Below are 26,462 nucleotides of genomic sequence, written 5' to 3' on the forward strand. Positions count from 1 at the left end.
ACATCAATTTGTAAAAAGTATATTTGTATATAAGCTTTTATATATAATGTGGATTGCATTAATTTGATTTGTTTTTTTGTTAGTGATTTTTAAATCGCGGGGAGTCGCGACCGATGGATGTGTGTGTGTGTGGTGATCAAGTATTTAGTACAACTATTTCAAAGTATTGGGTTAGCATATGAATTATATGGTTGGCTGGCGTTGAGCAAAATTAAAAGATGTGCTAAAATAGTTTGTTGAAATTAAGTTAAAATGTCAATTTAAGTTTTAATATTTAAAAAAAAACAATCATAAAATAGTCGAACGTGCGCCGGAGGGGCCAGTGTGTGGCCTTCTGCGCCGAATTTTTAGTTCTTGCCTTAAGTCTAGTCTGCCCCCATAAGCCCCGTGTCTATGTCTCGTGTTCTCCTCCTTCGCCCCCTACGCAACCTTCCGTGGTAACAGCAGTCTGCTGCTCGGCTGACTGCAGTTCAGGGTCGTCCATGACGGCCTTGACCTGGCTGATTTTCGAGCGCTTCGTCTCTGCCATTGTACCTAGTCCGGGCTCGTCGCCAAAGCTCAGCATGCGCTTGCCGCCGCGTACCTTTTCGTTCATAGCCTGAAGGTCCTGCGGGTATAGCAAGCGGATTAATCGATGTTATAGCTGAGGAGGTGGACGCAACTCCGAAATATTTACCTTGGCGGGGCTGCGGCAAAAACTGTAGACCATCTGGTTGGGCGACTGCTGTATCTCGTTCTTGGACATCTGCGACACGAACAGCGAGTGGCTCTGGGTTACCTTCTTGGGCTGGGCGGCCCGTTCCTTCGGATGCGGGGAGAGCTGTAGATCCGAAGCCCGGCCACTCACGTCCGGAGTTACGTTTAGGTAGTCGATGACGAACTGCCGCATCAGCGGCACGTAAGTGTGGTTGTAAAAGTGAATGATGTCCTTCACCTTTGGCTCCCCGTCCTCGTTGATGTCGATGAACACCTCGCGGTAGACGCTGTTCACCGCCTGCGGCTGGTTGCGATATGCCCGCATAATGTCACTGAACTTGGGGTCCTCCATTCGCTTTACCTGCGGGTTGTAAGGAGTTGCATGGATGTTATAAGTGGGTCTTCAGCTGCACACGGACGAATGCATCTGATTATGTGCATTTCAAAATGTATGCCAGCGAATCGGACAGAGATAGAATGTGGATGTGCTACTCACTCTTATGTAGATATATATTGCACACATAATATTTTGATCGAGGTGGCGGTCCTTCATCAATTCCGTCTCGTGGGTGATCGAGTGCTCAAAGATGTGCCAGATGCTCTCGGGCGTCTTCTCGCACAGTGACAGCTCCGAGCACAGCTTCTGGATGCGCAACCAGCCAAGCAGGTACACCTTGCGCAGGAATATCTGCAAGGGGCCGGCGGCGCGGTCGAGGTTAACCATGAGCCACGTGGGCAACGGCAGTTGGGCGGAGGCGATCATTTCCCAGACGGTCGAGTTCCTCGCCCAGGCCAGCCGCTCCAGACACGTCTCCTCGATGGAGTTAAGGTGCTTTATCAGCGACCGGTTCAAACAGCCTTCGTGCGAGCCGTGCCGCACCACGATCTCGATGATCTTTTGGAACTCGAACGCGCTAATACTGAAACAGTCGAGCACCCACGGGAACTTGAGCTCCGTTTTGTAGGCCTCCAGCACCAGCTCCACGCAGCAGGCCATCAGCGTGATGTTAAAGATGACCAGGGAGACCTTCTGCACCAGCAGTCGCTTGAGATCGATGTCGGGCTTGTTCCGAATTTCCGCCTGCAGGATCTGGTCGAGCAGGTAGAAGAAGAAGGACTTCGCTAGTTGGAAGCGACTCTTCGCCTCCGTTGACGGGTACTTGGCGAGGAATTTCTGCTCGATCTCCTCGATGATGCTAAGCAGCTTGGCTATTACCTCTTCGCCAGCTTGCCTGGATAAAGACAGGGCGATATCAAAACATGAGCTATAGAAATCAATCCCGGATTTAATCTAATCGATTCTTCTTACATCAACAGAAATTTCTATGGATGTGTGCTTCGGCTAACGAAATTCGATATTCGATATTTCCTACGATTTATAAAGCAATCAAATAAACATGAGTTTTGTTTACACGACGCCAACGACTTTCAGCCATTTGGACATAGAGATAAGCCTTTTCTCTCTCACAGGTTTTGAATGATAGTTAGGAACACTCGACACCCAACCCAAATACAAGGCCAGCCGGCAACTCACTTGACAAAGTCCGTGGGTTCTGTGATCCGTCCGAAGGCGCTCAGCTGCTTCACGTTGTTAGTGGCGTTGCGGACGGGCTCAAATTTATCGCCAGCCATCGCGGGCTGCGCAGGCAGATCTTGCTTGCGGGTAAGCGGAGTAACCGGCGGACGCAGGGACTGGTCGTTGAGGGCAGTGTGTTCCCCCGCATCGTAGGCACTCAGAATGCGTTCGTCGAATTCGCCGACGCTGAGGACGTACTGCTCGTAGCTGATGTTGAGGGACTTTAGGTTGCGCTCGAAGTTTTCGTTAGCCAATAGGCCTAACATAGTGTCCTTGTTGCCGTAGATGGTCTGGTCGAAATGAAAATAGAACAAATTAATTGTTTTAATGGAAATCCGAAACGGCACTCCTACCGAAGCCTGAAAGAAGCTCGACATGATCTGGCGGAAAGTGGTGGCCTTCATGGCTTTAGCCTCCTCGGTCATGTCACAGAAGTTGGACAAAATGCAGTGCGGATTGTGACGAAAGTCCAGCTCCGTCCAGTTGCTCGGCAGGCCCTCGAATTTGGGGTTGATGAGATCGGTGCGCTTCTCGGCCAGCACATTGTTGTATATCAGGTCTATGCAGCAAATCATCAGATTGTAGGATGTCACCAGGTCCACGGTGTTGCTCGGCTTCTGGTTCTTGGCGCAGAGAAACAGGCGCCAGCAGATGTCGTCCAGCTTGATGTACGAGCACTTTCCGTGGGCGTGGTTGCCATGCAGAGAACTGTTCCAAAGAGGGAAGCTTTTTATATACACGGGGTCAGGCTGACATGATGATATACGCACATGTACTTGGAGTGCTTCTTCTCGTTGGGCGGGCACGAGAAGATCATGTCCATAATAATGCGGAAACGCTTGTGCAGCATGAATGTAATGCTGAACTTGCGGTCCAGATCCTCAATCTCGTTGACAAACTCCTGAGGCAGGTTGGCCATGTCGCACCACTGCTTAATTTTGGTCTTGAACTCGTAGATGCTGTGGGTGGGGATTGTGGAAATGGTTAGGTGTGAAACTGCAGGCATAAACGGCAACCCACCTCATCTTGCAGCAGCGCAGCAAATTGTTTAAGGACACACAATTACCCTTGACCACTGCATTCTGGCCAGTCACCGTGGGTGTGCTGGTTCTTCGGCAGGCCGTGTAAATGGCGCAGCACATCCAGTGGCTGGCTGTGCCCTTTTAGGCAGGCAATGCACAGAAAGAATGAAAGAAAGGACGTTAGGTTGGAGGCTACTGCTGCCACTTCGAAGCTCACCTCCATGGAGCACCTCTGGGACACCTCTAAGTACGTCTCGTAGCCCTGCAGCTCTGTCTGCCGATCCATGTTTAGATCCCGGCATAGGTTCGTGTACTCGGCGTTGATCATCTCCAGGCGGTCGTCGCTGGTCGCCACCAATCCGCTGACCACCTCAGCTCCCAGTTCCTGCGGGTCAGGCTCGCTCATGTCTGCGAATGATGTCTCTGTCCCGGCTGATTGCGTATGCTTGCAGCGGCGGCCGCTGCTTCTGGCGACAGCCTGGAGTCGGAAATCGGAGACGGAGGCGCCTGAATTGGAGCTAGCCGGCTAACCGGGGCGTTGCGGGCCTGGCGCCGCTGTTTACGTCTAGTGGCCTGGCGCCTAGTGGCTGCCGGTGTATGCTGCGCTTGCCGCCGCGCTCCTCGCGGACATGTAACTGCGAGAGCTTACACTTAATTACAGAAATAATGAAGTTTCCCGCCGAAATGATTTGGGCGTGTGTGTTTGTGTGCGAGTGTTTGTCGCGTGTGTGTGTGTTCGCGATACACCCTTTTCTGAGGAACACAACAAAAGAGCAGGCGAGGGGACAGAACAAACAGCGCTGGGATGCTGCGATTAGCCAGGACCACACCACGGCCACGGTTGTTGGTTAAAACACATTAACAAAATAACTATTTCACAACTTAATCGCCATGGAAAACGCGGGAAACTTGACTAGTTGCGGCGGGCAGGTGCGTGTGATCCACTCCGCGTTCGAACTATCCACTTCTAGGGCTGCGCGGACGATGTGGCCCTAGGGATGGACTTGTGCAGAAGGAAAACTAATTTATTGCCACTACTTAAAGATTTTGCAATTGCGATTGCATAGTCAGAGTCTGACACGTTAATACAAGTTAATGGATTTTTAGTTGGGCGGCCGGTATTTCGCCAGCAAAGCCATGCGGTCACACCGACGCGCGCATTCGGCCAGTTTAAACGTGGTGGGGTGGTATTACTACAGTGCTTGGCGAGTTATGCAGTGACTGCAAGCAGTATGTCGTGTTGCATACATACCTAAATTGGGGGACCCTAAAATGAATTAGAACGAAATAATTGACAAAAATATGTGTACACATATAATTTATTTGCAATGCACAATGCTATTTGCATGTGTGCGGTAAACTGACAGTGTTGGTTAGCGTTCAAGAGCATTGCACATCGGCGATATAGCTAGTTGTAATCGATAGCCGCAAATTTAAATACTGCTTTGAACTTTATGGAAATTCGCGGGAATTCTTCGCGATTCAGCTACTAACATACATACATATACACTATACAATTTAGAGAACTTGCTGTCGCAGCACATACGACCCGAGCTACGACGTGGCTAACGTAGATACCGTCTTCTGAACCTCCTGGCCAGGAGGTGGAATAGCATGTGTCGCCGCATAAAGGCCGCCGTCAGACCTGCCGCCGTGGACAGCTCGTGGTTTTCTTGAGAATCGCTGGCCAGACTGGAGCTCTCGAAGGAATTGGAGGAATTGAAAGAGTCAGAACTCTCTGCCTGCGTATTCTGATCCGCACCAGTTCTAGCACTTCTCCAAATGGGTGTTGAAGAGCCGTCGGACTTACAGCCACTGGTGTTGGTTCTGGAGTTCGGGATCTGGGTTCTGTCGGGATGCTTCTCCAGCACAAGGCAATGCTGTCTTTTGAACGGTTGACTAGCAGACACACCGTACTTGGCTATCGCGCGGTTGAGCTCAGGATCGGGGATGTATGCACCGCGCGACAAAGACTCCGTTTTTCCGATCGATTTTCTTTTGGAAATATACCCGCTGACATATCTTTTTGGTCTAGAGAAACGTCTCGCGGAGGTTGCCTTCTCAATAGTCAATTTCCTCGCGGAGGTTGCATTGTCAATGGTCAAGTTCCTCGTGGATTTTGCCTTGTCAATAGTCATTTTCCTCGCGGAGGTTGCCTTCTCAATAGTCAATTTCCTCGCGGAGGTTGCATTGTCAATGGTCAAGTTCCTCGTGGATTTTGCCTTGTCAATAGTCATTTTCCTCGCGGAGGTTGCCTTGTCAATAGTCAATTTCCTCGCGGAGGTTGCCTTGTCAATAGTCAATTTCCTCGCGGAGGTTCCCTTGTCAATAGTCAATTTCCTCGCGTTGGTTGCCTTGTCTATAGTCAATGTCCCCGCGGAGGTTGAGTTGTCAATAGTCAATTTCCTAGCGGAGGTTGCCTTGTCAATAGCCAAGATCCTCGCAGAGTTTGCCTTGTCAATAGTCAAGTTCCTCGCAGAATTTGCCTTGTCAATAATCAATTTCCTTCGCTCCGCCTCCTCCGTCTGCAAAGTCTTGTGGTGCACCTCAACGCGATCCACAAGATTCTTGGCCGCCTTCTGATCAGCTAAATTCATCTCTGCACGCACCTTGCGGAGAGCAAGGCAGTCAATGATGCTATGACTCTGCCAAGTGACCTCCAGGTCGGCGGGGATTGGTGTTCCCTCTGACGCCAAGCAGCCCTGACTCGTCATTACTTGTTTCTGGCAAATGTCCATGAACTTGTCTCGCCGGCTAAGCAACGCGTGAGGCGCCAGGTCCACATCCCCCAGTTTCCGGTGATTAAAGTGGGTGATTAGTTTTCCGGTATGCGAATTTACCCCCACGACGGTTGCGACATCGAAGTGCTCTGGACAGCGTATGCGCATCTCGCTGAGCGAGCAGGCCAAATCCAGATTTGACCGGCACCACACTACCATATCCTCCTCGTCGTCCTGTTGCGGCTCGACATAGGGAATTAACCGCTGCAAGTTCGGACGCGGCGTTCCCACGTCGCAGAGGGCATTAAAAGATGCAGAGCATTTCATTTCTAAATATAAAATTTATATTTTTTTGTACAAAAACTTCAGGCCAACTTATAAAACTGTGTGAGGGGAAACTGCATACATATTCGATTGAACTGAATATTCCAATCTTAGGATTCGAAAAATACTATAAATTGTTATGGCTAAATACTCGGGCTGATCGCTATCTTTATATGTACTCTTCAGACTGCTCTTTGTTTTAAAAGCTGAGCGATTTCAGAGGACATACAAATAGATGTACATATATGGCTTCACATGGCCATTGGAGCAGAAAAAGTGCCTACTTCAATTCGAAAGCAGTTAGTATGTCGCTAATCTATGACTGATTGCATATTCTATTTGGACACAAAAAAAAAAAAAAAAATTATTATTCAATAAAAAATAAAATACATAAGCAACAGTGGAAACAGCCTAGCAAGACAGCCTCCTTCAAAAGCTCGATCCTGGTTGGTTCGCCGGAAGGTACTCCGTTTTGGTCAGTCAAGTGATGCACAGGCTCACACCCGCCAGTCGCCGATGATTTGGGAAGAGGGCACCAGCTCGAATCGAGCGTTGGCCAGACTCGGTGGCACACCAAATCTAGAGCAAAAATGGAGGGAAATGAGCCGGCTGCCCAGATGACCACCTCTAGCGCTTTCGTTTCTGCTTACCTGGGACGGAAGAAGGGAGTTGGGTGGCCAGGGAACTTGGGAATGGAAGGCGGAGCAGTCGCCTTGGGCTGGACTTCCGGTTTAATCTGCTGCCTGACAGGGGCAGTGCCCGCATCCACGCTGTCCAGGGTGTTCCTCACCACAAATTGCTGCCTGGGCTGTGAATTGGATTGCGGTCTCGTTCGAGCTCCTGGCATGGGCAAAAAGCGAAAGAGCCGGGTAGAGACGCCGTCATCATCTGTCACGTCATCGGTGGACAAATCATCTCCTCCAGCCCCTCCGACTCCGTTGGCAGACGGAACAGCACTATCAGCTTGTCCACCGGCAAGCGGAGTAAACACGGCAGCCAGACGCACAGGCACAAAGGCTGGGAGCCGCACTGTAATGGGAGTGCCGGAGGGCGGAACAGCCGGTGACGGGATTGCAACGGAGACTGGTATGGGTGTGGGTCGTGGCGGAGGAGGTGGTGGTGGTGGCAGTGGAGGCGGAGGAGGTCTACGTGTGCTGGCATCCGCTGGCGACGCAGTCGTTGTTGTGGCCGATTCCTCCTCGACCTCCTTCCAGGCCTCCAGCAGGGTCAGCAGCTCATCCTTGCTCATGTGGCCGAGACCAACGGGGCTGTAGGGCCACTCGCCCACTCCGAGTCCACTACCAACACTATTCCAGCCTAAAGAGGGCACTTGTTCCACTTGCTCTACGTGACCCAGCGGAGTCTCGAACAGGCTCCTTTGGGGACGTGTGAGGAGCAGCTGCTGACCAGCCAGCCCATTGCACAGGATCTGCATGAGGAGACCCAGGAGCGTCGCACGAACTGACCCGGCCATGACTGACTTTGTATTGTGGAGCCTCTAGGTGGAGCAGTGGCTTATATATACATACCTGCTTTCAACGGAACGAGGAAGGAGGCCAAGCCGAGCAAAACGGAAGCGCACGCATTCCGCTGCGGGTGATCCGATCACACGATGAGAAAATAGGTTGACCGCAGTCCTCGATGGGCTCAGAGTTAATTGAAATGCATTCGATTTAAGATCACAGTACAAGCATTTTAAATAATGTCATAAGCTTTCCCGCTTTGATCACAAACTTGTGTATATCTTAGCATTCTTCGGTATGAGCAGAAATGGGAATGGTTATTCGCATTCGCTTGCAGGGCTTCAATTCATAATATACATAGATGAATAAGTCGCATTCGATATGAATTATTTTCCCAGTGCAAAGATTTTTCCGGTGGTCGCTTGAAACGCACATTCGCACGCAGCTCCATCGCCAAGTACCACAGGTAGTCCATATAGTTGGGTCCCTGCCTCAAGTCCAAGTCCGGTTTCGCGGGCGAACCACTTTTCCTTCTGGGGATGGATGTGGATGTCCATGCAGAGGATGGTCTTCGCGGGCGAACCGGTTGGGCTTGGTCATCGACTTTTGGGGGGTCCAACCCACTTCCGGCATCTGCGCCAGCGGATTTGAGTCTGCGAAAGCGGCGCGACGTGCCAGGGATTTCGATTTATGTTGGTTAATAATTTAAATAAATATTTATTTATATTTAAATATTTGAAATAATATATTCGCAACTCGATTGCCAATATAAAAAATAAAAATACCAAAGACCAATTGGTCGGATTGGGACTCAAAACAGCTATAGAACAATGCATCTGGGCGCCAGGTTCATGGGTGAATCGAAGTATTGTACTTCTATTGAACTTCTGGGGATCCTTAATCCGCATCCTGTGTACAACACACGCATACAAAAAGCAAACTCCACATTACAGCAGAGCGCAAGCTGTCAAAGCTGTAGACCTGGGAAAATAGCTTTGCGGGAAAGCCCGGAAACTCGAAAGCGCCATTTTCAGGGGCATGCTGGCTTGAAAACGAGTTGAAAGCGTATTTCCATATCGTGCATTTAAAGAAACGAAGAAACGAATGGTATAATGGACTTCCGTTAATGTGACCGTTGGCGGTCGGTACTCTGAGATACTCTGCGGTATTCGGTATGCCTCGCACCATTCGGTATATTTACACGGACATACCGGTGACGTGGTTACATTGCAACAAACATCCACAGAAACCTCCAATCCACTCCAATCCCAGACACCCGCCCGCCGCGACGTTGCAACACAGTTTTCATGGTAGCAGCGAACGTTCCCGATTCGAGGCAGAGTCCATTTGGAAGTCCCGGGCATCGCAGGAGCACTGCGGCAAGCACCGACCGATCGGCTGAGTTGTGAAATCCAAGAAGTGGAAGAGGACGACCGGACACAAACTTCACACACTGGTGACTGGACTGCAGCGGATCCACATCGGAATAAGTAGCAGCCAGTGGAAGGAGGCGACGGCAGAGTGCAGCCGTGGCCAAGAAGACTTGAGACGCAGCCCCGTAGTTCCGCGAGCAATCGTAACCAGGAACAGCAGAAGCCATGGCGCTGCTGACCATGATAGCCAGGGTCATCGATGGCCTTCCTCTGGTGGGGACCATGCAGGATGACGAGCAGGTACCCGTGTGCATCACTTTCTAATACGTTGCATTCCGTTCCGCTCCCGCAACTAAGTCGCTTTCACTTTCAGAGCGGACGCAGCATACTGGACTACCAAAACCAGGCTAAGATGCTCTTCCGCAAGCTGGGTACCCACTCCCCGGCTCGATGCAGTATCGAGACCGGACCCTACCTATTCCAGTGAGTAGCCCCAATTCGTGGCACCTTTGCCAGGGCATAGACCATTAAAATCACACCATGTACAAAGGTTTCTCGGCTCCGCGGGTAGTCAGTGACAGTTGATTTAGTTTCGGAACAAAGAGTATAGATGTAATTTGATACGAAGTTAAATTAAACGCTCACTGCTTGCGAAAGCCAGAAGATGCAATGGGCGCCCCAATTAAAATATTCCACATTTTCCCTGCAGCTACCTAATCGAGAACGACGTCTGCTACCTGGTGATGGTGGACAAGATGTACTCAAAGCGACTGGCCTTCAATTACCTGGAGGACCTGGCCCAGGAGTTCCATGCTAACTACGGCCGGCGAGTAAACTCAGTGACTCGCCCATACGCATTCATCGAGTTTGACGTGTACATACAGAAGGCGAAAAAACAGTTGACGGACCGCAGACGCAACATCAGCAACATCAACACACAGCTGCAGGATGTGCAGCGCATCATGGTGCAAAACATTGACGACGTGCTCCAACGTGGCACAGTGCTGGCGGGTAACTACTACTACTACTATCTACGCGACTATCTACGCGTGATTGTGGGATTCAACTGACGTTCACCCCGTTTTTCCTTCCAGAACTCGACACCAAGACCCAGAACCTATCGATGATGTCACAGAAGTACAAGAAGGACGCCAAGCTGCTCAACCGAAAGTCCATGTACGTGAAGGCGATGGCCTTGGGCATGATACTTCTAGTGTTCATCATGTATTTCTGGGTTCTGTAATATCAAGCAGTTCCATGGCCACTCGGAGCGGCGCGTTCTTTGTTGGAGTCAAGCGTCAAGGACGCAAGACCAAAAGACATTTAGATTACGCGTGCACCTGTACTCCACGCCACCAACCACACCATATTCATTCATATCTATGAATCATAGGCAAGCGAAAAGTGAATAGCGAAACCCCCTACCAGCATACGCATCGCTCCCGAGGATTGTTTTACTTCTAATATTAACTTACCTTTGCGTTATTTACGGTCTGGGATTCCATTAATTATTAACTCCCATTTCATTTCGCCTCGCGCTTCCGTTGCGCAGGTTTTCTAAATATTTGATTACGAATCGGGTTTAGTTTAGACGACCTTTGAGCCAAGTCGGTTGACTACGACCCAAATCTGTAAATTATGAGCGTCGATCCGTGTGTGTGTGTATAAATGTCTAGATTGTAGATGGATCGCTGCATAGCGAATCCGAATCCGGCGGAGTGCTTGATACAAGCTGCAAAAACACCGCAAAAAACAAAAGAAAAAGAAAAGATAACAAGCGAACCGAAAGAAAAGAAAAGAAGAGAAAGGGAAATAAACAATAACAGTTTTAGGCAATTTATATGTGTAAAATTAAGGCAAATAAATAAATTTATATTGTTTAATAAAGAGAAGGCAAAACTGTGTTCGATGCACTACCCAAGCCCGAAAGATAGAAACTGCATCTGATTTTTGGTTTAGTTTTAATCGATAATTTCCCTTTATATATTTTTCGATTCACTGAGTGTGATGTGATACATTCGCCTTTATAGTTTATATCCACTTGCAAGCCTTCGAATTACGATTCTTCTCAATGAATTTCTCGATCTGATCCGATCCCGATCCCATTCGGTCTCATATCGTCCCGCTAAATGTCCGTTTTCGTTGCGTCTCAGCGCATATAAATTTGTAATATCAAATCTTTACAATTAGGAAAAAAATGCGCTGTTGCCATATACACTGCTATATCGTAATTTGGTGTGTATAGTTTTGTGAAATATCGAATCCGAATACATATATACGCTCTCTACATAACTACATATGAATGCATATGCTTTGTGGGGGGGGATGTGTGAAATGGTCTGCAATAATTAATTAACTGGGGAGAAGAGCAATCATCTACCGAATTTTGCAACCTCCTCTGGCTTCCGTGTACTAGGCTGTGGTTCTGCTGAAGCTCTGGTGGTGAGTGGGATCGAAAATAAATTACGCGGTCTATAAAATCGAAGTTTTAGTTTATGCGAAAACCATACGAGTCGGGCGTGGCGGGGCGGGTCGGGGCGTAACTGGAACTATTTAGATATACAATAGATGGGTATGCTTGGTTGATAGCCCGCACTAGGCTCAAAATTCTTTAAAAAATATTTGCTTTTCTCAATTGGATTCTGCTAATGCTACTATAGTTCGCTTGTTTTGTTTTTTTTGGCTTCGTTTTGTATAACTATATTTTTCTCGTTCTTGGCTCCGACATCTATACAAATTCAGAAGGCAGTTTTGCGCGTGGAGGGACAATTACAAATTGAGATTCATTAAAAAGCATCGAAGAGCAATAACACTCAAACATATCATTTTTATAGGTGTGTTTTGCATTGCCTTTACTTGTATGTTGGTTTGAACTATGAAAAATCAAAAATAAATAAATAAGTCAGGAACAATCTGAACTTTGAGATTCTTGTTCTGTTTTCGTTTCTACGCATACCCTCATGCACTTTCGGGTACGCTGGGCTTATGACTATCAAAAAAAAATAATATATAGTATATATTTATATATATATGCCTGCTGCTGCGGTTTACAAAGTAGGTTTAGAGTACGGGTACCGTCGTTAGCTTAGAAAATAACTTTAGTGAGTGGTGCGCAAGGAGAAGAAGGTCCATCCCAGGCCTATTAGGCTAAGTCGTATTTTTACCGCTATCGCTATCCATCCGTCTATCTTTATATCTTTCTATCATTCTATCTTTAGTTTCATATTTGTAGCCACTAGGCCGGTGCATATGTATCTGTTAGTTGTATATGTCTGTTTAGCTGTGATTTTCCACCTTTATGTACAATGTGTGATCCTTTAGCTCTACTTTAATCCTTCTTCGCTACTCTCTAATTTCCTCTTTTTGATTATCTTTTCCGTAATCCTCAACGTGCAGGGAACCATCGTTCTTCTTGAGATCCTCCAATCCCACTCTTCTCTATTTAATCCTCTGGTGATCCGGTGTGCTCTTCAGGATATCAGGCTGGTGGTGCTGCTGGATATGGTGGTGCTGATGATGACCCGAGCTCAGAGTGCCCGGTTGACTTCCCCCGCCGGCGTGATGGGAGCTGCTCAGCGTGTGCGAATGGTTGGAGTTAAGCGTGTGTGTCGCATGCGAATTGAGCGTATTGTGGGCCGTTGTGGTGGCATTTGTAGAGAACCCGGTGGCCACCGCTGAGCCACCACCCAAGTTTGGCCGCTGGGAGGTTCTTAGCGAGCGATGCGACCCATTCCTCGTCAGGGAGTTCATCTGCGGAGTCCCGGGCACCGTGTGTCCCAGCGCATTCATGTAGTCTGCTATCAGCAGTGTGATTTCCAATATTTTCGGCTTGCTCATTGCGAAGAGAAGCTTTTGCTCACCGCCTCCGCCGTCATCGTGGGAAACCACTAGCATAAAGTCGTCCTGGCAGCCGCCAAAGGTCATAACGGAGCTATACGGATACCTGGCCACCGGAGCCATTGTGGACAGCTCGAGGACATTGAGAGCATCTTCTGCGACAGCCAACCAAGCTACCGGGGTAGCTCCCGAGGCGGTGTTGGATTCTGGACTCTGTCTGGGCTTCGCCTGAAACAAGCAAGCTCCGAAATATGGCCACTTCCGGCAGCACGTGAGATAAATGCGCACACAATCCAAGGTCGAGCGGCCCTTAAGGAGCATCCACTTGGAGACCAGCAGCTCTTGCACATCTTTCAGCTGCTCGGCACCTAGGGCGTCCCTATAGCGGTACGGGTAAAACTTGTCCAGACCCTTAAGGCCCACACCCACATCCCTCGACTTCTCGAGCGAATAATCGCCCATGTCGATCTGAGACATTAGCGAGGCCAGCTCCAAAGCTAGCTCTCTGGATAGAGGGAATCTGCCCTGGACAATCTGGGAATTGGTCTGATAGCAGAGGAGCAAACGCTCCTTATCTGTCTCGCACTTGATGGTATGCTTCCAGTACAGACGGTTCTTGTAGCTAAGTTGAATCACCCGAGAGTTCTCGAACTTGCCTGATCCCTTTTCCCGCAGCGCCGTCTCCCACTTGCTGATCACGTCGCACAGCTTGGCCAGCGGTTCCAGGTAGTGCTCCAAATCCTTCTCGATAGGATCGTCGCTGAACAGACAAAACCCGTTGGTCGCATCCCTTGTGCCCAGTTCGTGAGCCAAAGTGGCCTGGAACTCCTCGATGGTGGTGGATCCATCAAAGGAGACAACCTGTGGGTTTATCGTAGAATAGAGTGAGAAACTGATGTTGTTTGGATAATCAAATAATCAACAGCTCACCTGGTACGTGCTGTTCATCATATGCACTGGAATAGCGTGCGGCAAGGAGTGGTGATACGGATTTTTCAGCAGAATCGACAACACTTCCATCCGCGAAGGCTTCGTCTCGCGGCCTCCATTCTTTAAGGTCCTTTCTAAAGCACGCTCGCAGTAGGCAGCATACTTGCCCGTCTCAGTTTTGGTATCGGCATTCCGGGACAGATGAAGCTTGAGGTACCACAAAAGGCGGCTCGAACGCGGAACAAATAGGGAAACGGCCAGGGCTAGGAGTTGCCAGCCCTGGACAAAGCTGTATACGGGCGGGTTGCTCTTGCAGTCGATTATGGGCGTGGCGGAAGGGGCCTAGAATGGTATCATTCAGAAATAAGTTCGGATATGATTGTGCTTTAGGGGTTCGATTAGAGTTAGTAGAAGTTAGTAGAAGTGAGGTTATTAGGAAAGTTAACTAAGTGTCTACGGAAATTGAACGCAACTGTACTCGCACAACAAAGAATGTTACAGTACAGCAAGTAGACCGATAGGTGGTATTGTAAAGTGGTTAGAAAGACCATAAATTTCCCCTCATACCTGTATGGAGGTGGGTGAACTGCCGTTGGCTTGGGCATGGCCCGCCTGTTGGGTATCACAGGTGAATAGGCTTTGGGTGGCGCACAACAGTAGTTGCTGTAAATTTCGGGGTCGGTCGTTTGTACAGTGTTGAAAAACATTTTGTTCGGTTCGGTTCGGTTCGGTTACACGCGAAACACATTCAACGGAAACGCAACGTTCGAAACGCAACGTAAGGCAACAAAAAGATGGAGAAAAGAAGAAGCCAGAGAACATTTCTGATCAATTTTTTTTACTCATCATAAAATGGTGGTGTGATTTTGATTTGTTATGTGCTTGATGTTGTTTTCTGTTGATAGTGTTGTGTAACGGTGTTGCTTCGATAAGCTTAATGCGAAGGATAACGAGACTAAGCACAGACATAGAGCACATTCAAAGCTAAGTATAAAGGTTCAAAGAAGCAGGACAATCATGATAGCCTTATAAACGTTGGGAAAACATAAAACCAAACAGAGCTTAAATTGCCAATACCTGCAACATAAAGGTCATTTAAAGGCGGCTGCGTAATAGAGGTTATGTCTGATCAGTAGTTTTAAGTGATTATAGTGGTTTTTTGGTTCATGTTTTCATATTTTGATTTTGTAAAATTTACAGCAAATACTTTATACAATGAGCTGTTTGGTTCCCTTTCGCATTTGATGATATAGAAAGTTATACAGTAACGTACTGAAAGCTATATATATATATATAGTGACGTATTTGGGTGGTCCAAACCAGCCACTTCCATTATTTCAAGGAAATCAGTAATTTTCCATAATGTATCCCAGCTGCGCAGCATTCGTTTATCTTTGGCAGCGCAGCCGTTCTTGTAAACATCCTAAAGCCTGACCTAAGCAGATTTGACTGCCCTCTTTCAACGCTACCTAATCTTAAGAACCCAAGAGCGAGGCTCTCCCGAAATACAAATATTGTTCAAATACTGAGGCTTCTCCTCAATCCAATTTGCATTTGATTTTTAGTCTTAAGCTGAGATCCAAAGAATAAAGTCGTGAAACTATTTCTCCTAAAAACTATTTTTTATTTCTTGGCGTTGTCCTTAGTCAACTGACGGGACATTAGTTCGACTCATAAATAAAACAACAATTTTACTGGCGCAGTCGGTAGGATACAAAAGTATCCGAAAAAAAAGAACCTTCGAGTGGAAAATAAGTTAAATTTTATAGTCCAGTGCTCGAAACATCTCCCAAAATAAATTCGTGAAAACTCTTCAACTTGGATTATAATTCCAATTCGGTTATCCAATAATAAGTGGAAGTGAAATACGAAACAAAAATATTAAGTCCAAAGGCAACTAAGTTTTAAAACCAACATATAAAAATAAAAAATTAAAACAATATAGAATTTTAATAATACAACACAAAAATTTACAAAACAAAAAAACAAACAAGTGAAACTAGAAAGCTTAAAAATAATAATAACATTGAATCCGAAACAAAACAAAAAAATAAAACACAAAAGTTAAAAATTTTACAATAAAAATGTCACAACCAATTATTGCGCTGAGCGACATAAACCTTGCCGAAGCCCGTCGGCAGCTTAAAGACATTATGCCATTCAAGGGTGATCCAGAAACCCTTCACACCTTTATCAGCAGAGTGGATTACGTAATTTCGCTCTACCAAACAAATGATGTCCGACAACAGAGGATTCTACTGGGAGCCATCGAAAGGAACTTGGACGGACAAATTACACGATCTTTGGGACTTCCGAACATCGAAGATTGGCCTACCCTTAAAGCAAGACTCATCGCGGAATTTAAAATTCAAACACCAAACTACAAACTTCTGGAGAACTTCAGGGAGACACCATACAGAGGAAGCCTAAGAGCATTCTGCGAAGAAGCGGAGAGACGACGTCAATTACTAATTTCGAAACTACACCTGGAAGGTAACCAATCGGATTTTCTTATTTATATTCAGGGTATTAAAGAATCTATTAAGATACTGATAAGGAAACTACCAATACAATTATTCACTATTTTAGCCCATCACGATATTACAGACTTAAGATCCTTAATTACCATTGCACAAAATGAGGGAATTTATGAAGAACACATTAATTTTGAATTTTATGAAAAACCAGAATATCGTAATAAAAATTCAAATTCTAACCAGAATTCGAAAACACAAAAATTCAATACAAATGTTCAAACTCAAAATCGACCAAGTTACTCACAATATTCCCAACCCTTCCAACCTAATTTTAATCAATACATTCAACCATTTAGACCTAGCTATACACAGCAGATAACTAACAACCCACCCATGTGGCACGCACCTAATTATTTCAGACCCAACCAATACATAAACCCACAACCCATTATTCAAAAAAATCATTTCCAACAATATCCCAACAAAGTCCAATTTCCCCAAACAACGCATTTTAGAGGAAATACATACCCTCGACTACAACAACCCTCTACATATAAAAATACTAACTTCCCGATTACTAAACGACTAAGACCATCGGACAGTGAACAAACTAAAATGTCTATTGACGAAATTAGATTCCAAGACGCGCATGAATTCGAACAAGTCCAACCTAATTATTACGAGCAACAGTATTTTAACCAAAATCAATACAATCCGTATCAAAATCATAGCTTCATTAATGAAGGGCAACAACAAGTCCAATCTGTACAAATTAATAACAAACAAAACCAAAATAATTCTGAACTAAACGAAAATTTTCGGTTAACAGCCCCGGAAAATACGAATACATAAAAATAGTATACAAAGGGCGCTCATACAAATGCCTTCTAGACACAGGATCAACAATTAATATGATCAATGAAAATATATTTTGTCTTCCCATTCAAAATAGTAGATGTGAAGTTCTAACATCAAATGGCCCTATTACCTTGAACGACTTGATTATGTTACCCAGAAATAGTATTTTCAAAAAAACCGAACCATTTTATGTGCACAGATTTTCTAATAATTACGATATGCTAATTGGCAGAAAATTGTTGAAAAATGCTCAATCAGTTATTAATTACAAAAATGATACAGTTACCCTTTTTGATCAAACATACAAATTAATTACTTCAGAATCCGAAAGAAACCAAAATTTGTATATCCAAAGGACACCAGAATCAATTGCAAGCTCAGATCAGGAATCAATAAAAAAATTAGATTTTTCACAGTTTCGATTAGATCACCTAAATCAGGAGGAAACTTTTAAGTTAAAAGGCTTGTTAAATAAATTTAGAAATCTTGAATATAAGGAGGGAGAGAAATTAACATTTACAAATACAATTAAACACGTACTAAATACAACACATAACTCCCCAATTTATTCGAAACAATACCCACTTGCGCAAACACACGAAATCGAAGTAGAAAACCAAGTACAGGAAATGCTGAATCAGGGATTAATTAGGGAAAGTAATTCTCCATACAATAGTCCTACTTGGGTCGTACCAAAGAAACCGGATGCTTCTGGCGTAAATAAGTACAGGGTAGTAATTGATTATAGAAAGCTAAATGAAATAACCATACCTGACAGATATCCAATTCCAAATATGGACGAAATTCTTGGCAAACTGGGTAAATGCCAATATTTCACAACGATCGATCTGGCAAAGGGATTTCATCAAATAGAAATGGACGAAGAATCAATTTCTAAAACTGCATTCTCCACAAAAAGCGGTCATTACGAATACCTTCGAATGCCATTTGGCCTTAGGAATGCACCCGCTACTTTTCAAAGGTGCATGAATAATATCCTTCGACCGTTGCTTAACAAACACTGTTTGGTGTATCTGGATGATATTATAATTTTTTCAACATCCCTTACAGAACATTTAAATTCAATACAATTAGTTTTTACAAAGCTTGCAGATGCAAATTTAAAATTGCAACTAGACAAATGTGAGTTCTTAAAAAAGGAAGCTAACTTTCTTGGTCACATAGTTACCCCTGATGGTATTAAACCAAATCCTATTAAAGTTAAAGCCATAGTTTCATACCCAATTCCGACAAAAGTAAAAGAGATAAGAGCTTTCCTTGGATTAACAGGTTATTATCGCAAATTTATTCCAAATTACGCAGACATAGCAAAACCCATGACCAGCTGCTTAAAAAAAGGAGCAAAGATAGATACACAAAAACTTGAGTACATAGAGGCATTCGAAAAACTTAAGGCTTTGATAATTCGTGACCCAATTTTACAATTACCTGATTTTGAAAAGAAATTTGTTTTAACCACAGATGCAAGTAACTTGGCCCTCGGGGCTGTCCTTTCTCAAAACGGTCATCCTATATCTTTTATTAGTAGAACACTTAACGATCACGAATTAAATTACAGTGCTATCGAAAAAGAATTACTTGCCATAGTTTGGGCCACAAAAACTTTTCGACATTATTTACTAGGACGACAATTTCTCATTGCCAGTGACCATCAACCTCTTAGATGGCTTCATAACTTAAAGGAACCGAATGCTAAGTTAGAAAGATGGAGAGTTAGATTAAGCGAATACCAATTTAAAATAGATTATATTAAAGGGAAAGAAAATTCAGTTGCCGATGCATTATCAAGAATTAAAATTGAAGAAAATCATCATAGTGAAGCTACTCAACATAGTGCAGAAGAGGACAATAGCAACCTTATTCATTTAACAGAAAAACCAATAAATTATTTCAAAAAACAAATAATCTTTATTAAATCCGATAAAAATAAAGTAGAGCATTCAAAAATATTCGGTAACTCCATTACCACAATTCAATATGATGTAATGACACTTGAAAAGGCCAAACAAATTTTACTCGATCACTTTATCCATAGAAACATTACCATTTATATTGAGAGCGATGTAGATTTTGAAATTATTCAAAGAGCACACATAGAAATTGTTAATACCACCTACACAAAAGTAATTCGCAGTCTTTTCCTATTAAAGAACGTTGGTTCATACGCCGAATTCAAAGAAATCATACTTCAATCACATGAAAAACTTTTACACCCTGGTATACAGAAAATGACAAAATTATTTAAAGAAAATCACTTCTTTCCAAATAGCCAACTATTAATTCAGAATATAATAAACGAATGCAACATATGCAATTTGGCCAAAACATTTTGAACATTAAAACATCCACTTGGATTAACTACAATGATAACCAAGTATTAATCATATCCCACATACCCATTTACCTTTCACTAATAAGCACAATTAAAATAATTCCTTACCCAGACTCCAACGGCTATCAGCTAGATTACACAGACACACAATCATATTTTGAAAAAGAAAATAAAGTTTATAATACCGAAAATAAAGAAGTAAAAAATGAATGTGTCACCAATATTATTAAACACTTAAATCCAATTTGTAATTTTAAGCCAGTACACACGAACGAAATAATAAAATACATAGAACCAAACACAATTGTAACCTGGAACTTAACCCAAACAATTCTTAACCAAAATTGCCAAAATTCAATTAATAAAATAAAAATAGAAGGAAACAAAATGATAAGAGTAACGCAATGCAAAATAGAAATCAATAATATAATTTTAAGTGAAAATCTGTTAGAACCAGAAATAGATTTGACACCACTATACACACCACTTAATATAACAAAAATAAAAATTGTAAAACACAACGACATTGTTGAGATGATTTCAGAGAACAATATTACACTTTACATACAAATGATCATTGTAATAATCGCACTAATTTTGTTGTACTCATATTTAAGATATGTATCATTTAAACCATTTATGATGCTGTATGCAAAACTTAAAATAAGAAAAAATCAAAATCAAAACACACCACAACAAACAGAAATAGAAGAAACTCCATTTCCCACACTATATCCATCAATCCCAGCCCAAGTATAGGCTTCTCTTTAAGGGAAGGGGAGTGACGTATTTGGGTGGTCCAAACCAGCCACTTCCATTATTTCAAGGAAATCAGTAATTTTCCATAATGTATCCCAGCTGCGCAGCATTCGTTTATCTTTGGCAGCGCAGCCGTTCTTGTAAACATCCTAAAGCCTGACCTAAGCAGATTTGACTGCCCTCTTTCAACGCTACCTAATCTTAAGAACCCAAGAGCGAGGCTCTCCCGAAATACAAATATTGTTCAAATACTGAGGCTTCTCCTCAATCCAATTTGCATTTGATTTTTAGTCTTAAGCTGAGATCCAAAGAATAAAGTCGTGAAACTATTTCTCCTAAAAACTATTTTTTATTTCTTGGCGTTGTCCTTAGTCAACTGACGGGACATTAGTTCGACTCATAAATAAAACAACAATTTTACTATATATGTACATACAGAGACATTTCTGACAGTTATGGGGGAAATTTGTTGTCTGAGGTACTAAAGGAAAACTGAAAACCAAGCGAGTTACTGAAAAGTAAGAGGCTAGATTAGGTTAGGTTTAGTTTAGCATGCACATCCAGAAAATACTGTTAGCTGATAGTGTTTGCTATGTATGTTTGATATATTGTTAATTATGCTTATATATGATATTGTAAATAAACCGTTTGTAAGCTGGTTCCTTGAAGCAAAGCTTTTTTTGGCTGGCAATACATACTTTAGGGCTAAAAGTATACCTATTTGAGGCATTAGTGGTGACTGTACCCGTGGTACAGTTCCCACCTTGTGCGAAACTCTCTTGGGCTGTTATTGCAAGTTGTTAATGAGGAATTAGGGAGGAATATCTACACAAAAAACCAAGGACATTCAACTAAACATATACAAGGGGATGCAGGAGCGGGGAAGGAAGATTTTTTAAGGACATAAGAAGCTTTGCAACTGAAAAACTTACGCGCGTTTGCTTGCCCAGCTTCTTGTTTACCTGGACGCCCACACTGAGCTTCTGGCCCAAGTGGCGGGAGGTCTGCTTGATCAGGATGCAGATCATTTCCGTCTGTAGCTCGGGCATATCCAACGCATGTTGCAGGGCATTCTGGGCGAGCACCACATGGTAGTCGATGCCCGGCTGGTTGACAGCCACCGACATAAACAGCTGAATGCTCTGTGCCGGTATGGGAAACATTCATTGGATTACAATGGCTTCACTTTACGATGGACGCACTCACCTTGAAGAGCTTGATGGCCTCAGGCTGCATGGTTTCCGTGTGCATAGAGGAAAGCGGGGCCGTAATGGTGTCTTTGGTGTGCAGTAGTATGGGATGGCGCCACAGAACACAGTCTACAAATATGGAGGGTTTAAATGTTTTGTGACTGGCATCTTTGCATTCAAAACTTACTAGGATCGCCGTCGGTCTCCATGAGCTTCTGGACAAGCTGTTCGTACTGTGTGCCAGCACTTGGGCCGCCGCCAGAAACGACAGTTAGGTGATAGAGCCAGTTATCTCGCTCCGGTTTGCCGGAAAGGATCAGGTAAGTTGGTCCCTGGTGCGCTGGATAGATGGCAACTGTGAGTCTAGCCTGATCTTGTGCGGCGTCCTCTCGCTCCTCGGAATCAGAGTCAGAAACGTGTTCAACCTCCTCAACTCGGGCATCTCGCATATTGATTTGGCCAAGGGGATTCTGTCAGAGGTAAGTAATATATACAGTAAGTAATATATATATATACATATGTACATATCTATCGAATGTTTGCTTACCGTCTCTGCCGGAGCCTTGAAGTAGAGAAACATCTTGCCTAGCAGCACACACCAACACTTCTTGGGATGACCGTTTTTCACCTTGGTCACCCAGCCTTGCACGGTGGGCTTCTGGTCGTCGCGACTGAGCAGCAGCTTGGTGGCATTCCTCCGCTGCACGTTCTGGAGCACCCGGATCCAATCGTCCATAGTGGCGTGCGAGTCCGCGGTGAGGTAGTAGACCTTTTTGCCCGTGTCTATCTCGAAGGTGGAGGCTCCCTCCGCACGATTGATTCGACAAACCTCATCTAGTTGAATTTGACCCTGTGGCTTTCGCTGCACGTCGTGCTGACTCTTCCAGTAGTTGAGGGAGCCGTTTTTCAAAACGAACCAGCGCTTGCGCCAAGTCTTCAACTTGCCACCTAGCTTCGCCAAGTGACCCATCTACAAAACGGTCAGCGGTCAAACAATATCACATTGAAGATGATCAGCAGTACACTCACCTTCTCCAGCGACTCGATCTTCTTGCTGGGCGAATCCACGTAGGACTGTCGCATAAGCAGCGATGGCATCGAGGCATCCATGCATGTGGACTCTGATACGGCGTCGGGGGGCAAAGCGTAGTCATCCGAGAGGCCTGATTCAAAGGAGAGATCTGAAATTACTGTGCCTCGCATGTGCTGGAGAGGGGAGGGAAGGCTGCCGGGCTGAAGGGCATTGGCGTGATAGCGTGGTAGACTCAACTGTCCACTCGAAGGCGTCACCGTGTAGGCCCCCAGCTGGTGGCCATGATTTTGGTTGGACAGTGTGTGGTGTTGGTGTTGCGATGGTTGGAGATGCTGGTTAATGCGGCTGGAGGGCGTGGTGGATGTGCGTGATTGGATGTGGACTGCGGTGTATGGGTTAATGGCGGTCATTTTTTTATTCGGTTGGCAATGGTTGTTTGATGGCAAAAGTGGTTAGAATCGCAAATTGTTAGAACACATAATTAGATTTTTCAATTATTTCGGGATGTCCTCTAAGGAATAGCTAGAAAGCAGGTAAGTTGTAGACTGGTTACGGATACGGGAGATCAAAAGGGGTTGGAAAACTGTATAATACTAAAACTTCAAAGGGTTCTTGGGATTAGGAAGCAAGGAGCTTGGAGGTTACGAGTCAATATATTAGGTATGTGTTAATTAGTGTTGGTGCGTCAAGTTGGTGTTAGTTCAATATTACCGCAACCCAATAAAGGGCAACGTACTAATAGGGCAACACTACGCTGGGGTATCAGCCGAAAGGGTTGGACAGGGGAATAAATAGTAATGGAACATACCACGCGCCTTCGCATTCTTCGGACTCTCTGAACCACTTCGCTTAGCCGGACTCAAACTTGAGGAAGTCTTTAGGCTCTTCGAGGGGCTCGATGCGCTGCCGGAGGTTGAGGTCTCCGTATTATCCGTGCTTGAGGAGTTGTGCGAGTGGTGGGTGAGCATAACCGCATGGTCCTCCCCGTCACTGGAGTCGTCGCTCGAATCGCCCGTAAATGGCATCGAGCGGATTTGCGAGGCTCTACCCTTAACCGTTGCGTAAACGGGCACGGATATATCACAGAAGCCGCCGCTGGCGGTTTGTTGTTGCCTCGACGGTGGCAGCGGAGTTCCCGGCGTGCTACCCAGGGTACCGTGTCCATCCCCGGTTCCGATTCCAGTTCCTGATCCATGACCGTGGCCATGTCGCCGGCCATTGGAGAGATTGGTTCCCATCCCGTCTTGGATATCTGGTTCCTGGCTGGCCGTACTTTCAGCGGTACTTGTTCCTGTTCCAGCTCCCGCCAGTCCATCGTTCGCCACCTGGTATATCTTTGCTTCCCAGCTGGGGAACCGATGCAGGGGTGGTGTCGGAGGCCGTGGGACACCCAGCTCACTGGTGGTGGTTGTGGTAGTACTGGAATTTCCACCACTGGCCATGAGAGCCGGGTTGTTCTTCATCCAGGCGGGAAGCTTTTCGCAGGATGGTGTGTAAATCTCTGCATAATCATGGGCAGTATCTGTATCTGAGCTGTCTGGCCTGGTAACTACCCCAGATTCAGTGGGGACTCCTCCCGGTGCTTTGTTGGAGATGCTGGACAAGGGAGCCAGGGTTAACCCATCTACCGCGGCCACCAGATTTCGTTCCAGTTCCTGGGGCTCCATCGAAAGGTTTCTCCTGTGCTGGTGATGGGGATATGAGCTGGTCAACGGCCGGCCGATGATCTCCTGGGGATCTAGGCTTTCGCTTCTCCTCCGATGTTCAGGATTCGACCCGGACCCGGTAAAATCCTGGACGTCTAGGCTTAGGCTGTTCCGCACTGGTCCCACAATGCTATGCCGCTGGGATTGATTGGCTATGTGATTCTTGAGCAACTCCAACTGCTGATTGCACTTGACGTTCTGCTCACGCAGCAGCTGGTTCTGCTCCTCGAGATCGCGAAGCTTGTTGTTCACCCACTCCTTGATCTTGGCAGCCTTGGCTTCGATTTGTCGCGCGTCGTGCAGTCGCAGTTGTCGCTGTTCCTCCACTTGGATCTCCAGAGACGTGATGGTTTTCTCAGTTTCCTGGGTGGGCGGTAAGCCCGATCCTGCTGCTCCTGCTGTTGCACCTCCACTTGCCTGATGGCTGGGAGAACAATGGTTCTTGGCCTGTTGCTCCTGCGGATGACTGGGGATTGGCTGGTGCGGATGCGAGTGTGAGTGCGGATGCTGAGCTTGCTGAGGCGGTGGCTTGGGCCACTCACTCAGCCGCTGCTCCATGGCACGCACCTGAAAACAGGTAAGGGAAAGAAAGCAAAAGGTTACTCGAGTTGCCAACTGCTCACAGAGCAAACTTTTTCAAATTAAATTAAATTCACACCAAGTCACGACAAAGTTCAGGACAGAGTCTAATAGCTACACATATACGCAGCAGCCCAGGGGATTAGCTGCTGCTGGTGGAAAAGACAGATATTCTCCACTAATATTATATACAGCATTTAACCATTAGGACACCTGCAAAGGGTGTTCGATTATCCGGAATTCCACCATTGAGCGGGGCTCTTGTTCTGGCAGGAACTTGTGTAATTAAGAGGCAGATGGTGGAGACCATTTAACACCCGACTGCAGTTTCACAGAAAATAGCAGAGGCAGTGGCACTATTTGTAGAAATGGCCAAGGAATGAGCTCGGCACATGCCATCGCCCCAGGAAATAAGTATTTTTATGGTTACACAACAATTTGCAAGTAATGCAACTGCCACGGAGAACACGATAAAGAAGAAGAGGAAGACAGGAAAGAAATAACTTCATTTGGCACGCCAGGAAACCAAACTGACAACTAAACAAAGCCGGAAAGCATATAAGGGTAGAAGGTGGTTGGGTGGAAAGGTTCACAGGGTTAAGAAGTGGGACAAGTGGGATGAGGGATACGGAAAGGAGGATGTGCAGAAGGCGTGCGGGGAGAGGCAATCGAAGCAAAAGGATTTTTCTCGAGGAGAAACAAGGATCCACAATGTATTCCCTTCATTTCAGTGGTGACTCCAAATGCATTTTTAGTTGCCAGTTGAGTTTGTGCATCCCAAATGGGTCAATTGTTTCTTTCAAATGTGATTAGAGTGGAAAGAGGGCTAAGGGTTTATGAGCATGTCACTAGGTAGCCATTTGGTTAAAAGTAAATAGACTGCCAAAAATAGGCTGCATCTAAAAACGGCCGAAGCCCTGCTAGTCCTCCGCCTGAAAGTCTCCCGCACCCTTGCTCAACCCCAACTTTTCTGGTCTATCTATAATGCCAAAGTTTATGCCTGTCATTCCACGTTCCACGGGACGGATTCACAGGAAGGGAGCCGAGCAAGCATCTGGGAGGAGATTACTTATTGGTAATGGGGTACGCCGTGTGCAGCAGCTCGAGCAGAGTACAATAGACAAGAGTTAAGCACATGCAAAGTGCAAATGCTGGAAAAAGTGTATGGCAGTTCGGGTGGCGGAAAAAAATAGCTGAATATAATCCTGCCTGGCCAGAAACTTGGAGGCTAACTATCTCCCGCGCCTCAAGTTGAATTTGGTAAAGCGCTGAAATCTTAAACGCATAAAAAGGGGAAAATCACAGAGAAGCGAGCAAGTTTCATGAAACTTGAGCCATGAAATCGGGCTGCGCCTAAACCGCGCGATGCCAAAGGACCGCTGGCAATGCCTTGTTTAATGGCCCAAACAGCAAAGTTCAGACCCGAAAAACTTGTCTGCTCCTCGGCTCCTTCGGCTCTTCTTGTCGTCTTCTCGCCATAAAATGAATCGAATGAATTGCCTGCATTTAGGCGTGTGAAACTTTGAGCCCCAAAAACAAACAAAAAAAAAAAAAAAACCAATCGAA

At 45.4% G+C, this 26,462-nt stretch overlaps 5 protein-coding genes across 15 annotated transcripts in view, besides 1 other annotated feature; 1 reads left to right on the forward strand and 4 right to left on the reverse strand.

The window, feature by feature from the left end:
• Positions 1 to 4: 4 nt before the first annotated feature.
• On the reverse strand, positions 5 to 4,394 carry Rbf (Retinoblastoma-family protein). The gene is made up of 8 exons (NM_080297.3): positions 3,512 to 4,394; positions 3,293 to 3,432; positions 3,043 to 3,231; positions 2,626 to 2,980; positions 2,231 to 2,562; positions 1,193 to 1,928; positions 677 to 1,057; positions 5 to 607 (listed from the first exon to the last, which is right to left on the reverse strand). Exons 1-8 carry the CDS (start codon positions 3,698 to 3,700, stop codon positions 392 to 394), a joined length of 2,538 nt encoding a protein of 845 aa, NP_525036.2. The 5' UTR covers positions 3,701 to 4,394; the 3' UTR covers positions 5 to 391.
• A 189-nt stretch (positions 4,395 to 4,583) lies between these two features.
• On the reverse strand, positions 4,584 to 6,385 carry CG13359 (uncharacterized protein). Its single transcript, NM_130505.3, has one exon. The coding sequence runs from the start codon at positions 6,339 to 6,341 to the stop codon at positions 4,860 to 4,862; it is 1,482 nt and encodes a 493-aa protein (NP_569861.1). The 5' UTR covers positions 6,342 to 6,385; the 3' UTR covers positions 4,584 to 4,859.
• Positions 6,339 to 7,836, reverse strand: CG13358 (uncharacterized protein). The gene is made up of 2 exons (NM_130506.3): positions 6,989 to 7,836; positions 6,339 to 6,917 (listed from the first exon to the last, which is right to left on the reverse strand). The coding sequence occupies exons 1-2, from the start codon at positions 7,810 to 7,812 to the stop codon at positions 6,836 to 6,838; spliced, it is 906 nt and encodes a 301-aa protein (NP_569862.3). The 5' UTR covers positions 7,813 to 7,836; the 3' UTR covers positions 6,339 to 6,835.
• Positions 7,837 to 8,990: 1,154 nt separating this feature from the next.
• Sec22 (Secretory 22) lies at positions 8,991 to 11,115 on the forward strand. Of its 2 annotated transcripts, none has more exons than NM_001272174.1 (4): positions 8,991 to 9,480; positions 9,548 to 9,657; positions 9,884 to 10,185; positions 10,269 to 11,115. In NM_001272174.1, the coding sequence occupies exons 1-4, from the start codon at positions 9,400 to 9,402 to the stop codon at positions 10,415 to 10,417; spliced, it is 642 nt and encodes a 213-aa protein (NP_001259103.1). In that variant the 5' UTR covers positions 8,991 to 9,399; the 3' UTR covers positions 10,418 to 11,115. The 2 variants fall into 2 exon arrangements, with proteins under 2 accessions (NP_001259103.1, NP_569863.1); NM_130507.3 differs by having other exon boundaries at positions 8,991 to 9,474.
• Positions 11,116 to 11,131: 16 nt separating this feature from the next.
• The window catches only part of CG43867 (uncharacterized protein), a 119,759-nt gene continuing 104,428 nt past the window's right edge, over positions 11,132 to 26,462 (reverse strand). For 3 of the 10 annotated variants that reach the window (NM_001297833.1, NM_001103390.2, NM_001103391.1), the window contains 9 exons: positions 23,420 to 24,884; positions 22,608 to 22,993; positions 22,126 to 22,548; positions 21,766 to 22,048; positions 21,595 to 21,707; positions 21,321 to 21,530; positions 14,509 to 14,604; positions 13,942 to 14,283; positions 11,132 to 13,872 (listed from right to left, as the gene is read on the reverse strand). In NM_001297833.1, the coding sequence (NP_001284762.1) occupies positions 12,613 to 13,872; positions 13,942 to 14,283; positions 14,509 to 14,604; positions 21,321 to 21,530; positions 21,595 to 21,707; positions 21,766 to 22,048; positions 22,126 to 22,548; positions 22,608 to 22,993; positions 23,420 to 24,884 (4,578 nt within the window). In that variant the 3' untranslated portion in view covers positions 11,132 to 12,612. The remainder of the gene's footprint in view (positions 13,873 to 13,941; positions 14,284 to 14,508; positions 14,605 to 21,320; positions 21,531 to 21,594; positions 21,708 to 21,765; positions 22,049 to 22,125; positions 22,549 to 22,607; positions 22,994 to 23,419; positions 24,885 to 26,462) is intronic. The other 7 variants (NM_001272178.2, NM_001272179.1, NM_001272175.1 and 4 more) reach the window with 5 other exon arrangements.
• Positions 15,237 to 20,810: a mobile genetic element.

The sequence above is a fragment of the Drosophila melanogaster genome, chromosome X, assembly GCF_000001215.4.
Source record: "Drosophila melanogaster chromosome X".
In the NCBI taxonomy this organism is placed as follows: Eukaryota; Metazoa; Arthropoda; class Insecta; order Diptera; family Drosophilidae; genus Drosophila; species Drosophila melanogaster.

Excerpts from the sequence above, each read along its gene's own strand:
- CG13359 (NM_130505.3), bottom strand. The coding sequence starts at position 6,341 with ATGAAATGCTCTGCATCTTTTAATGCCCTCTGCGACGTGGGAACGCCG.
- Rbf (NM_080297.3), bottom strand. The coding sequence starts at position 3,700 with ATGAGCGAGCCTGACCCGCAGGAACTGGGAGCTGAGGTGGTCAGCGGA. Across the intron at positions 3,433-3,511 it reads CCCAGAGGTGCTCCATGGAG|GGCACAGCCAGCCACTGGAT; the intron begins GTGAGCTTCGAA and ends CCTGCCTAAAAG. Across the intron at positions 1,058-1,192 it reads CAATATATATCTACATAAGA|GTAAAGCGAATGGAGGACCC; the intron begins GTGAGTAGCACA and ends TACAACCCGCAG.
- Sec22 (NM_001272174.1), top strand. The coding sequence starts at position 9,400 with ATGGCGCTGCTGACCATGATAGCCAGGGTCATCGATGGCCTTCCTCTG. Across the intron at positions 9,481-9,547 it reads AGGATGACGAGCAGGTACCC|AGCGGACGCAGCATACTGGA; the intron begins GTGTGCATCACT and ends TTTCACTTTCAG. Across the intron at positions 10,186-10,268 it reads ACGTGGCACAGTGCTGGCGG|AACTCGACACCAAGACCCAG; the intron begins GTAACTACTACT and ends TTTTCCTTCCAG.
- CG13358 (NM_130506.3), bottom strand. The coding sequence starts at position 7,812 with ATGGCCGGGTCAGTTCGTGCGACGCTCCTGGGTCTCCTCATGCAGATC. Across the intron at positions 6,918-6,988 it reads ACTCCCTTCTTCCGTCCCAG|ATTTGGTGTGCCACCGAGTC; the intron begins GTAAGCAGAAAC and ends TTTTTGCTCTAG.